The sequence below is a fragment of the Orbicella franksi genome, chromosome 5, assembly GCF_964199315.1.
Source record: "Orbicella franksi chromosome 5, jaOrbFran1.1, whole genome shotgun sequence".
In the NCBI taxonomy this organism is placed as follows: domain Eukaryota; kingdom Metazoa; phylum Cnidaria; class Anthozoa; order Scleractinia; family Merulinidae; genus Orbicella; species Orbicella franksi.
In genome coordinates, this window is record NC_138149.1 from 8,114,412 (window position 1) to 8,128,683 (window position 14,272).

At 41.1% G+C, this 14,272-nt stretch overlaps 1 protein-coding gene across 1 annotated transcript in view; it reads left to right on the top strand.

Moving 5' to 3' along the window:
* The window catches only part of LOC145488614 (uncharacterized), a 30,626-nt gene that overhangs the window by 1,697 nt on the left and 14,657 nt on the right, over positions 1-14,272 (top strand). Inside the window, 1 exon segment of the mRNA XM_081467501.1 lies at positions 4,304-14,271. Within this exon segment, the coding sequence (XP_081323627.1) occupies positions 4,304-14,271 (9,968 nt within the window).

Genomic DNA, 14,272 nt, shown 5'->3' on the forward strand with positions numbered 1-14,272 from the left:
TGCTATATTAGCGTTTGAAGGATGCAGGTGATCTCAAGCCATCATGGAAATACTACGGATAGCTGTCGGGCAGTTGTCGAGTTTCTTCGTCGTAATTTGCACCTTCATTTCAACATTCCACTCTTGTTGCTCCCATCAGTAAATGAAACTATCCCTATATTTTTAGGCAAACAGAGAAAATCTCGATGAGTAATTTCTTTGAGATCGATTTTGCAATAAAAAATAACGATAAAAAGTCACGACGTTTCGACCTCTCCTAGGTCGTTTTCAAGTGCGATAAAAATATATAAAATTAGCATAAATATGTTTCTGACAATTAAAATACTTAAAAATGTGGCGAACGGTAGAATGCAATAAAAAACGTAAGTTAAGTGATAAAAAAGGGGACCTAAAACATTCAGACAATAAAACAATACTAATAAGCTTAAAAGAACTGATCTAAACAAAGAATTTAATTGGGGCGAATTGAGTCACACAATCAATCACACTGTAATTATTTTTATTCACGTATCTTACAGATTTACTGCACTCTACCGTTTGTGAAATTTTAAATTTTTAATGTTGGAAAAATATTTATGCTAATTTTAGATATTTTTACTTATGCTTAAAAATGACCTCGGAACGAGAGGTCGAAACGTCGTGAATTTTTTATAGTTAGCTTGTATTGCAAAATACAGGTAAGTTATTATTTTTTTCTTTTAAGAGCAACTTTCTATAAATACCATGGATCGATTGAGGTGATAGAAAGAAAAATCGAGGTCCCCCAAACTTTATCAAAAAAAGTCCTTTGGAATCCATTTTATGAAATGCCAAATTTTGCTCGTTTGGTAGTCATAGATTTCAAATAATGCGATTTTTTATTTTATTTGAAGAAGAAGTCCTCAAATGACTGGAAAATATGCTTCGTATTTACTTTACCTTTGTAAGAAAGCTAAACCAATTGATGTTTTACAATTCAACGACCCCAGTTTTTTACAAGGTATTGTTGTTAGATTTTTAAAAGATTCACAGTTTTCAAAGTTTGAATCTTGAGCTTGGGCGCTAGTTTGTCCATGAGGGAACCAGGCAGGGGCTGATACAACTCAAATCACAGATTTAGTTGGGTTTGGTAAGCGAATGATTATGGAAAAAATAGACGGTCAAAATATTTGAAACGCTAACCCGTAAAGGACCCTAGTTAGCCTCCGCCATCTTCGATGCCATTGAAATTATTAATATTGCATGGTGAAACGAAATTTTATTGTTTTACTGTAATTAAGTTGTGTACCTGAAAGCTGTACAATTATCTTTAGTAGTTTCACAGTGATTTCCTTCGTTTCAACATGCTCCGAATAAAGTATAATAGTCAAACTTTCGCATGTAAACAAAAACCAAGGTGTGGCTGACTAAGGCCCTTTAAGAGGACCCCCTGCAAAATGGCCATTTAACGCCTATTTATGCATATTTAACTAGCTTTCTTTGGTTTACTATTTCTAAAAGAAGAAAGGCCACGTTGAAATGAAGTCCACTGGATCATGTCCTATAATTATCAGACTTAAAGCGCAGCGCAGACTCGAACCTCCTGCCTGGTTCAGCTTGATATTTTTCATGCGCATGCTCTTAATGCTTTTAAAAGAAGTCAATATTCCGTTTTTAAAGTATATAGGTCGATAAGTTTAGCCATTCCGAAATGTACGATTCCTATCTGGGCTTGTTTTGAGATATATCAGATCACTCGACATCGCATAATTTATTCATAAATTTGAATTAAGTCTGTGTAGTAGAGTTTTGAGTCACGGAAACAGTCTTGATAATGATCTCGTCCCGAAAGCATTCGTGTTGTCGCTTCAAAGCTTCTGAGAAAGAGATTGTCAGATAACACAATGCGCATGCTAATTTGAAAATCTCACGGTCACTCTTGTTAAAGTAGTTAAAGGCCAAAAGAAGGTCTTTCCTAGACTTGTGGAACTCGGCTTTCAAGAGAACGAGACTATAAAAGAAGACGAAACAAAAGAATATTGGTTTACAAGCTGCTTTGTTTGATTTCAGGGTGGAGTAATGTTGTGCCACTGAATGAGTGTCTTAATGCATGTACTTCAAAATATTTGCTGCACCTCCATACCGTAGAGGATGAGTTGCCTTTGAATAACCCAAAGCCAAATCTTAGCTATGACTTTTTAAAATCAAATCAATGTTTAAGCTCTATGTTATTGCACAAACTTGAGATTCATTTACTACACAATGCAGTGGCTGCGCGAAGTTTGCTGGGAAGAAATGACAAAGTATGATACGCCATTTTTTGGCCACCGAGGTGGCCGTTTATTTCTATAAAAATTAACTTTTTACTCCGAAAAACATTCCCAGCAAAGGTGAGGGAGTACCCGCAATCACCAAACATTTGAAATCCCCCCTGTCTATCTAAAGGGTGGGTGGGTGGGTGGGAAATTGCGAACTGCGTGGGAAGCTAGAGTTTTGGAAAAGAGGACAGTAACCTGGCCATGTATGCTTAAATATTGGATTCTCTAAGACCCGGATGACCCCCGGCCAATTGATGGGAGAGTGGCACTAACAAGCAGCGTAAAATCATTTATTCCCCGGATGGGGTGAATAAATCTCCTTTAAATGTGTTGTTTAATGGGAATTCTGAAAATTTGCAGTTATACTACACGATAAATTTTAAGGACGTTCGCGCTAATTGTTTTCTGCGCATCCTTACTGCGCAGAGAAATTCCCACGCTACGTCATGCATGAGAGCGCGCGCTAAGTAATAAAATGAAGAATGATAGGGCAGATGGCCATTGCTATAGCTTTGCCTGGATTTAACGATCTTGGACGTTCGGTTACCCCTACTTTTCTTTCCAGAAACAGATTTTATTTACAATTATTTCCACATTGTCCAAAAATGAACAAAAACTTAATGTGGGGTGTTAAAAAAATTCCAAGATTTCTGTCCACGGGACATCGAATCCTGCCATCTTGCGGCTGCAAGGCTCGTGAAACTATGGTTGCTTAATGCGAACTTGTTCTTTAAGGAACCTCGCCAGTTGTCTAAATTCACTTAAACAATATGTGGCAGAGAACATTTCACTTCAAAGATCTAATTGCAATATTTTTGGGCTGACAGACACTATGGCCTTATTCGCTAACGAAGCCCGCTTTTTTTCAGATTTAGGGTGTTCTCATCATCTTACAGTGGTAAAAGTCTCAGAAAAAAAAAAATCAATGTTGGAACATTTGGGGGCGAACGTCCGTAACGTAAACGATGGTAGCCTAAATGGTGTTTCTATTGCAAAAGCAACAACCTCTTCGTAATTGTAAGTTTCGCGAATTTGAGTAGTTTCTTTAGAATTGTAAATCATTTTTAAGCCAGTGGAAAATAGCTTTTCTGTTGTTAGAAAGTGCCCAAACTTCACAGTTCGGTTAGCACATACGCAAGGGGAATTTAACTGAAAGTGACTTTAAGGTTGAAAAAATGTGTCATTTTTCGGATTCTCACTACCGCTAACTTACATTTTTTCAAAACAAAAGGGCTTCAGACGGAAACCAACTTCATTCGGTTTCTGAACACAGAATGATAGTGATAGATTTTTTTTTAGTTTCTGACGACAATATTAAGGGCTTCGTAAATGGTTTGAACCCTGGAGTATCAGTAGTTCGTATAGTGTGATCGTCCGGGTGAGGGTAGTTCTGGAAAGAACTGTTGTTGGTGACTGACGTTTCGACAACCTGAGCGGAAGTCATCTTCAGAGTCAAGTAAATAGTGTTTGTCAGTCGATGATGTTATAAGTTTGGTCCGTTGAACGTTATTGGTCAGTTTAGCCATGATGGTATTGGCTGAAAGACTCGTGTAAAGTTTGTCATCAGTCATTGGTGGGTTTCGATCCGTCTATTGTTAATCAAATTGGTCGGTTTCTGGTCCATGTATTGTTAAGTCGGTCTGTTAGAAGTCCGTTTGTCGGTTTCGTTTCCGTCGTGGATAAATCGTTTGTAAGGCACCGGTAGTTGTTGACATCTGTTAAGAGGCGTTTGTTCTAGGTTAGTGTACCAGCTTTCCAGAGTCAATCGTTGAAAATAGTTTGTACTGTAGGTTAAGCACTGAGCAGAGTCCCAGTCATCGACTGACAAACACTATTCACTTGATTCTGAAGGTGACTTCCGCTCAGGTTGTCGAAACGTCAGTCACCAACAACAGTTCTTTTCAGAACTACCCTCACCCGGACGATCACACTATACGAAATATTAAGGGCTTGTTTGATTAGTTCCTGATTTCCAAGGCACGCTAGAGGTTCCTTAGATTGATAGAAAATGTTTCTTTCTTTTGCAGTTCTTGTCCATTACTGGCTGTTATTCAGATAACAACAATCAGTTCTCCTCAATTTGGAATGTCGAGGAGGCCTTGCGCAAAGCAAACATCAAGCTTGTCAGCATTTGGAACGATAGCTCTGGGTTATACCATGCAGACGTAACAATTGGAACTCTAAACATCTCTATCCAGTTTCCATGGCCTTTAAACAGAAATGGTACCATACAAATGCGACGCCACAAGAGTTTCCCAGTCCCTGACATCTGTGGCTTTGCCGAGACACTCACTAAACAGGTAGGCGTCAGTGGTTCACTGCCACCTTTTCAACTGGTTGGGGTTGGAGACTTTGGTTTCTCCATTGAAATTCTCATTCTATCCTTCGATGACGGAAACCTGTCATCGATGGAAATGGCGTTTAGTATCCCTGGATGGGACGCCTTGAACAAATTTCAGTTCAAAGTCGTGCAGCCAAAACTAAGAATTCAGATAGGTTTTCTACCCCAGTCTACATTCAAAGTGACAGGCAACGGGTTTATCGCGGCGATCAATCAAGCTGTTTTAAGTTCCAGTATCACAGGGTTACCCATTGAACTTGTCTTTCCCGAAAATGAATACGATTTCCTGGAAATCAGAGGCGCTGATGAAGATGCCATAGTCGACCTTAACTCGTTGGTACCACTGCTTTCCTCTTACACGGATAGAAAGATTCTAAGCGCAATCGAGGACATCTCTGAAAGCATCAAAGTACCAAAGTTTTCCATAAGCGTGGCTCCTGGGCTTTCCAATATCTCAATAGTCAATGTCACCACTTGTTCAACCAAACCATTTCTAGTTTTAGGCAAAGTTTCTCTAAGAAATGCTACGTTGGAACTGAGTGAAAATCGAAACTCCTTCCGAGCCACGATTGAAATCTGCGGACAACAGCTACCGGTTACTATGCTGAAGGATGCCAATCAATACCTGACTTTGGAAGCCGTAAGAAACGTAAAGCACGAAAATAAATCGATTTCCATGGACGGATTTCTTTCTTGTGTCGAAGAAAGAGAAGAACGTCGCCCGGACACAAATTTCATGCAAATGAATGTCTCGTCTATCGAATTTCGGCTGTACCTTTTTAAAATAAACTTCAGCTTAAGGCCAAAGTTAAAGCTAGCCTCTATTGCCATACTGGTTGGATTGCCAGGAGGATGGAATATTCTCGGTGGAGCATCGACACCGACAGAATTGCAGGATTCGAAATTAAGTGTGAATGTTGCTGTTCTCCCTGGCCCTCAGTACGTAGAAATCAAAGCAAAATTTTTCGCATCAGCTATCATCGGGCAGCCTGCATTCCTCGTATTTCCCTTTGTGATTGAGATTCCAACAAAAGTGGAAGCCTTATCTTTGTCACTTCAGGCTGAAAAAACAATAAAGGCTGATTTCGCCAACATTTCAAAACTTGGAGGGTTAAGTAGTAGTTTCCCCCTTTTCTTGAGAACTCTGCTGACAGACTTTGTGGTCACAAAGTTGAAGTTGCGGATTCCTTTCAATTTAACAGGCCCTTTCTCGTTGACAGAGTTTCGAATAGAAATACCATCCACAACGAAGTGGAAGTTTCCATTCTTTTATATCGGAAGCATGACAGTGTTTTACACGTTTGATCGGACCCTGGTAACTAGTGCAATAACTATTGCAAACTTCAGCCTGCCTTGCCAAATTGAATGGCCACCGTCGACCCAAGGTCAAATCATCGAGCTCTCTAAAAGAATGGATATGTCTGGTGTATTGCCATTTATCAGTGCAGTTTATCGTGCATTCTTCGGCAGTGCTAGTGAAACACTCCAAGAAACCTTAACCGGGCTAAGAAGAACAAAACTTTCAATTGTACCCTCATTTTCTCTTAAAAAAGCTTTCTTCCATTTGTCTAATGATCTTTCAATTACGAAGGTAACATTTATGGCTGCTCTTCCAAAGTATTCGTGGGATCTTCTTAATGACTTTTTTGCCGTCGAAAACGTGTCATTTTTTATCGATGTCAACATTGAAAGGTCCTTCATCATGTTTGTTAGAGGAAGGGTCGTTTTGGTAGAAGACAGGGCGCACATTCCTTTTGAAATGGCTGTCCCTTTATCGAAGAACCAAAACCTAACCATTAGGCTCCCAGAACTTGAAAGCCCTCGAATTCCATTCCAGCAACTCACTGGAATTCTGACGGCTGCCGTGAAAAGTAAATTTCCAACGATGCTTGGGCCATTTCTTCCAGAGCTGATTCTTCAAAGGCTAGAAATTTCCTTTGACGAGATGTTGACGACATTCGAAATCACAGAGTTTGACGCTGTGTGCAGCACATCGTGGGACCTGGGAGGAATTGGAGCCCTCGTTATTTCGAATGTCACAGCCGTTATGACAACACGATCGTTTAACCTAAGAGGAGTCCTCTCCTTAGGTACCAGTAACTTTGATCTAGAACTAAGAAGTTCATCTGATGGACACCTATTTCGACTCGTAAAGCCCATGAAAGTCTTTGAACTTCAACTGCTAGTAAAGGATGCTTTGGAAAAGATGATTCCACAAATAAAGAATGTACCAGACGCCAGTCTTCTTGACTTGAATATAATAGATGCGTCCGTGATAAAGTTGGCAGAAGTGCAGCTCTCCAAAAATTTGAAATCCTTGCATTCGTTTACTTTCGAAGTACAGATATCAAATGCTTGGTCTTTTTTCAAGTCTTGCTGTTCGATTGTAGCCCCTACCATGAGCCTCCGTGTTAAAGATCTTAACGACATACCTTCGTATACGCTTGGTATAACTGGCAATCTCGAACTTTCGGACAACGAGCAGAATCTCGTACTTCCAATTGAATGCAACATACCCGTCTCCGTCAGAGCTGTAATTGCTTTGAAGCTGAGGAGTGCAGTTATTTTTAACCTCTCCAAGATTACCGTTCTGCCGATGGTAGGAAAATTAATTCCGTCTGACCTGCTATCACCAATTTCAGACTTCATTGGAGACGTGCAAATGTGGCCGTTGGAAGCACATTTCAAACCTCTCTCGGCACGTATGATTGCATTAAACTTAACAGCAACTGCCCTAAGACACTGGAACCTTAAAGGCTTTCCACTGACACTTCAAAATATTACGGTGCATCTAAACTTTAAGGAAAGCATTCAAGCAACTCTATTTGGGATGTTTTACCTGAAGGCCCACCCTGTGTCTTTCCATATCCCCTTCCCAGCAGCTTTACCACATGTAGCTGAAATGGTGATGGGATTCCCGAGATTTCCACTCATAACAATGACAGAATTAGGCCAGCTGCTGATTGGTGGGTTCAGATTACAGAACTTATTTCCGCCTGCATTTGATAAACTAAAGATTTCGCTAGAGTTCTTAAACTTACGATTAGTACCTCCTTTGCAAAAACTGCAGATACAAGGCTTTACTTTGAGGTTTTCTCTTAAAGACCAAATAACTCTTCTCAAAAACTGGTTGAGGATTGAAAACATAGCCGCTGACCTAAGCGTAGAGACAGCCATTCAAGTAAGTGTAGCTGGAAGATTAGCATGTCTTATCACGCTTGGAAATGGAGCTGACGTAATTCAGACTCGAGGATTCCTTACAATGCCACACGTCTCGTCCCAAGCTTGGGAACTTAACATCTTCCCAGATCACGTTAATCAGCTATCAGCGGCAAATATTGTTGGTTTGACAGGAGGTGGTTTTGATTTAAAGTCGCTATTTCCGGATCAGATTCTGTCAAAAGCAGAGAAATTTGTCCTGAACAGCTTCAAAGCTTCTTTCACGCCTAAGCCACGATTTCATATATTTAACATAACGTGTGTGTTCGAAGCAAATCTCACCGACGTCTGGCTTCCATTGGGAGTAACTATTCGACACATTCGAGTCAGCCTGTTTATAAAGAATCCCTTTCATGCTGCCAAGAAAACTGTCATACCTACGATTTATGTCGAGATACAGCTTGGCAAAGTGGTTCTTCCCACAGTTCTTTCTGTGCACAAGGATTTTGTACTGTTAGAAATAGCAAACCTTGCAGAGCAGGCTTTAAATATATACGACTTGGCAACTCTAATTGGTGGCGAGCAACTGTTGAAAGTTGTTCCAGTCGAGTTCTTCAGCTTTAAAACAGTGACTTTAAATAGCTTGAACATAACGTTCAACAAACCCCAATTCAATGTTCTCAATGCAAATATTCGGTGTGATCTTCACGATTTCGATATCGGTTTTGGTTTTCCTCTACCACTGGCTGATCCGTCCAATATATTTAAAGCAAACCTTGCTGTTCGAAACTTGGTTCTCAGCTTAAAGCAAAACAAGGATTGGAAGCTTACTGCAGACATCACGGCGTCTTTTAAAGGAATACCATTGGAAAAACATTTCAGTGATTTGCACGGATTGATTACCGTGACGTCACGTTTGGCCATAGTTACGCTAAAAGAAAAGCTCCTAGACATCAGGATAGATCTAAAACTTGCTGGGATAGATTGTCACTTAACAGTGAAGTTTTTGGATCCAAAAATTCTGTTTGCCACACCACGAGAAGCTGACCTTGAAATATCCTTAGATGTTACGGGATTTGATGCGCTTAATACGCTGCTTCCTTTCAAAGTGTTCAAGGACAGATTACAAATGGTTGTCTCTATAACAAAAAAGACAGGAATGGCGATCAAGCTCAAGACCGTGCCAATTCTGGACAAGCTAATACCTTGCAAGAAAGCGGAAGGCGAAGAGTACATCTGCGATTTTACTTGGCTCTGTCAGAAGGATTCCTACGTGAGGCTGAAACTCCCTTCCTTTGCATATTCCAAGGATGGCTTTTCGGCTATTATTAATGCTCAGGGCTTAGACAAATTGTGCATTCCACTGACGCTGCCTATTATGCAACAATTCTTTAAAAAGATCCCTTTCCTTTCTAACCTACTGAGACAGAACATTCCAGTGTGGCCTCCTCCCGATATCACCGGCTCCTTAAATAGGATTGGGTGTAACATTGACAACCTACCAAGAGGCATGGACAGATTCAGAAGTCCAAAATTCCCGAAAGAAATAACCGTAGTCTTATCAGTCGCTCAGAACGGCCCACTGACGTTTAGTCTACACGTTCAAAATGGAGAGTCAGTGGATGTGGTAACGCCAATAACACTGACAAGTGATTTGGCAGCCATGTCGTTAAGTCGATTCACAATTGGTTCCGCCTTTGGGGTGCCCTTTGTGGACATCGATGCTGAAGTGTACCTCTGGGATCTGAAGTATGTAATACTCCTGTCGCGTGTTCTAAAGGATAATCCTTTACTTATAGACGCAGGTGAAATGGAAACACGCATAATCTGCAAAGACTGCTTCTTTATCATCAAAGGTGTTTGGCCGATTCCGATTTTTGCAGCACCACTTTCCGTCAGCTACGCGACTCTTACTGATGTTAAAGCCCAAGCAAGAATATATCATAGAAGACCTCAATTCAAAGACTTTGGAACAATTGCCTCCCTTCTCGTTGGCCTTTTGAGGTATTATACAGATAGAAACTATTTACTATCTTTGGACGATTTTAAAACTGCTAACAGTACTTTACTTGTTTTGAAACTGTCGCACAACAATGATAAGACTATGCTCCAGTTGCCGAAGTATACAGGTGGCAACAAGATTAGCTTGAACGTCCCTCCAATAGATGGTAAGATGTTTCTCATTGGTTGGATGAACTTTATGAAAACGTTCGAGCCTAAATGGTTATTGCAGATCGTTCCGCTCAGATATCGCGTTTTGGACGTTTCTTTTAACATTGGTCCTTTCAGATGGCCTGTGTTGAAATTTGCAGTCTCTTCACCAAACGAGCTAAAGAAGAACAAAAATATCTGGCCATATCCTGTAACGGAAACTGGAGACGATGCTTTACTGATAGCTTTTTCTGATCTACCCCTTCTTTCCACTGAGGTGGCGTTTCGAGTGAAGAATTTTGGTAATGCTGGCGTCTCCATACGACTGGATGGTGGTATAACGAATCTGGTTGAAATAAGTCTTAATGCCAAGGCAAATATCAAGCTCGAGAATTCGCCTAATCCACTGGCAATCTCCGCAAAAGGCCAAGTAAAGCTAGCTGATGAGCCTCTTTTGGTTGGTGAGATGAACATAACCAAAGACACGATAACTGTTGTTGGACAGTTGATATTCAATTTTCCGGGTGTCCTTCAATTCGGTGGATCGGTCAAAGCTGCATTTGGTCCTGGCCTTGTGTTTGTTCTAGATGCAAATGTTGATCTCAAGCTCCTAGGGGTGAAATTGCTCGATTCCCGACTTTATATAATGGATTCTCCGTCAAGATCAGTTACACGGGCCAAAGCTCTGTTCATGGGATCTAGAATAAATATTGAACTTATTAGACGCGGATTATCCTTAAGCGTTAGAGCCCAGGTAAATATTGAAGTTCGTCTACGAATTGACATCGGCAAAATTGAAGTTTTGGGAAAGGAAGTGGGAAGAATTGTTTTGAGTACTCGCTTTAACTGCGACTTGAAGATTTCAGCTCCTGGTAAAAGTTCGATGAGAGTGTCATTTTCGTTTATGGAAACCAACATTCAGCTTCCGTTGTTAACTTTCAACTCAGAACAGGCCACCCCTAATAGAATATCATCACATGTTATTGACTTTGTCAAGAAAGAAGCCCCTTCCCTGATTAAAGATCTGTTTCTAAAAAATCCTGGTCAGTTGTTGGGTTCACTCGCGAAAGGACTGTTAAACTTCGCTGGTAATGCTGGAGAGCTGGTAAAAGACCTGTTAGCTAGAGGATTCAAACTTGGAGTACATTTTGTGAAAGACCTCGGAAGTTTCTTTAATAACCTTGTCGATACAGAAAAGGCGTTAGCCGAGACTGCAGAATATGCCACTAAAGCTGTCGCGGAAGCAGCAAAATTGACAAGAGAAACGGCTCAGAAGGCCGTAGAGACTGTTAGGAAAACAGTTCAACATGCTTCGAAGGTGGCAGAGAAAGCAGGCAGAATACTTATCGAAGCGGGAAAGGATTTAGCGGGAGCTGTAGCAAAAGTCATACGCCTCGACAGTGCTGTGCAAGAAGCAAAGCGAATTTTTCAAAATGTATCGAAGGAATTGACAGCCGTGGTCAATAGAATCGCTAAAATAGTCGACCAAATAGCATTTGAGATAGCCCGAGGGCTTCGAAACTTGGCAGGAAAAGCCATAAAATCCTTAAGTGGATTGTTTGGTGGTAAACGTTCAATCCACCGCCGGGATGCTCTGTCTGAGGAAAAAAGAAATAACGAAAGAAGAAAAAGACAGTTACAGAAAGATGCAAGCGATCAGCAAACACGTGTTAGATCGAAAGAGAGGGAGCTCAAAAGGGCAAGATATGACGAGAAGTTGAAGGAAAGAAAGCGAGACGCAGATCGACAAGACGCCCTACGCGCTTCTGAAAACCTCAAAAAGGCTAATGAAGACAAAGCAGATAAGATAACTGCCCTGGACACAATTATAAAGGAAGGAAGGTGCGCAACTGGTGAGAATAACTGTCATCCAAATGCTACTTGCCTTCGCACAGGATCAGACGGCCAGTCATTTAAATGTGAATGCAGACGTGGATGGATCGGCGATGGTGTTCTCTGCGAAAGACCCATCAAAAGTTTGGCGGTAATATCCGATAGTCCAAAGGCAGTTGGAGAAGACGTTTCATTCTCTTCATTTGCGCTCTCGGGTACAAATGTTCAATACAAGTATAGTTTTCACGGAGCATTCAGTCAATATGGCTTCGCCTCAAATACCTTTACCTCGCCCGGCGTATACGTTGTAAATGTATTCGCTCGAAATAAGGTCAGCAATGGCATTGCCAGTGAAGTAGTGGTCATTCAAGTATCGGTCACAAATATCACTCTTCAAGTGAGCGGGGATCTAAGAGCTTGCCGTTCAGTAAATTTCCTTCCATCAGCCAGTGGGACAAACGTCACGTTTTATATCGACTTTGGGGATAACACATCGCTTCACAACGCCACTGAACAAGTATCGCATTACTTCTTGGGATCCGGACAGTTCGTCATAAATGTCACAGCAAGCAATCTTGTCAGTAGCATAAGTGACACATTTGTTGTCAACATTTTAAGCACTCCGTGCGATCGCCTGTACTGCGACATCTGGGCGTTAGAGAGGAATTTTCCAGAAAAGTCTTTCACCCGAATTACATCATTGGCCTGGTCACTCTCGCAATCAGCAAAAACCGGTTACAGAGAGCTACGCCATAACAGGATTTGGAAGTACTTATCAATGTTTTATCCTGTGCCCTACTCTGTTTTACAAGAAATCGACATGGACAGAATCGTAAGAAAGATTAACGCTCGATACAGCTTTGGCGACCTCCACATTGAAATTGATTTTATTTTGGCGGGGATACTTTCATCGAAAGTAGAGAACTTAAGGCGTTTTGGTCAAAATGAAAGTTTTCTTGTTAATCCTTTCATGCACAAGCCACTGCAAACTTTCACATGGATTACGGCCGTACTTCTCAGTACGGAGGATTTTATCAGCACGTGGAATACGTCAATGGAAAGAACGTCCTTTTGCCGCAAGCGACTTCCGAAATCAACAATTAATAGTGCTATCGATGGGTACATTCTTGGTTTGCGGAATATTAATTCTTCAGAAAGCGAAAAGCTTTCGAACATTATACACGATTATTATTGCCCTTTAAAACAAAGCTCGCGATACAACTGGAGCAGGAGATACCAGGCGTTCTACGATCTTTCAAACCCCCTGAGTAACTATGAAAAATGGGATCCGTTCATGATCGTTTCCACTGTATTGAACATGACGTCCAGTTTGCAAGGTTTCCTCTCCCCAATAAAGGACTTTTGTCTGCCCTACTTCATGGATGTGTTGTGGTATGAGCTCAACATAACAAGGCCTCGGAGCAAAACAATGGGAGAAGACGTTTGCAACATTCATAAAACTTGTCAAAACTGTCTTTTCAGTGCAGCCACAGGTAGATGCTTTTGGTGTGAAGGTTCACAAAGATGTCTTTCCAATAGCAGGCGTTCTTTTTGTAGCCGAGACCAAGTATTTCACAAAACTCCCTGCCCTAAAACTTGCCTCCGAAATCAAAAATGCTCTCTATGTGTTTCCAGCTTAAAGTGCGGCTGGTGTGGCTCTCAGTTATATGACGACAACCCTCTTTGTACCGAGGGCACACCAACAGGTTCAAGATCTCTGGCTGTATGCAATCCAACAAGTTGGTTCCATGGAACGTGTACAACACCTTGTCCGGTAAACCAAGGTCGCCTATGCAGTGGTAGAGGTATTTGCAAAAATGGCCGGTGTATTTGCGTGCCAGGCTTTTATGGGAAATATTGTTCAAAACAAGGCTGCGTTATCAGGACGAAACAAAACGATACTCTCCGTGCCTTATCTGTGTGGTCAAACATCAAGGAAGCTGAAATTCGTCTGGCAAATATAGTTCACATTGGAACCTCACATATAGCCGTCAATTCACCTGTAACGATACCAAAACCAGAAAGCGATCCAATTTGTTTTAGCAGCACTACAAGGGCAAGGTTTAACCACATGTTTCCAAGAATTCTAAGAATTTCACATGACAGGACTGGAAAAGATAGCTTTTGTGGTCTCTTTAGATCCATATCGCCTGAAAACACTTCACCATCTTCGTGTGAAAGCATGGCAACCAAAGAACGTTGTCTCAAGTCGTCTAGTTGTAATTGGAACATCAAGGAACCATGCACTGGAGCATTGTTGGAAGGCTGCTTTAAATTGACGCATTGGCTTGATTTGCTTGTCACTGAATCACAGATTATCTATTCTCCAATATCTGGAAACGTCAAACTAGGAACTGACAGCATCGAGATCATTGGCTGGCCTCAAAGTGAGTGGGAAGGTTTTATTGTTACTCTCTCTCATTTTAGACCTCGCAACATCACTAGTGTTCAGAGTGGGCAAAGTGTTGGAACAGCAATGTCAAGCAAAGGCTCAATACTACCAAATTTTGTG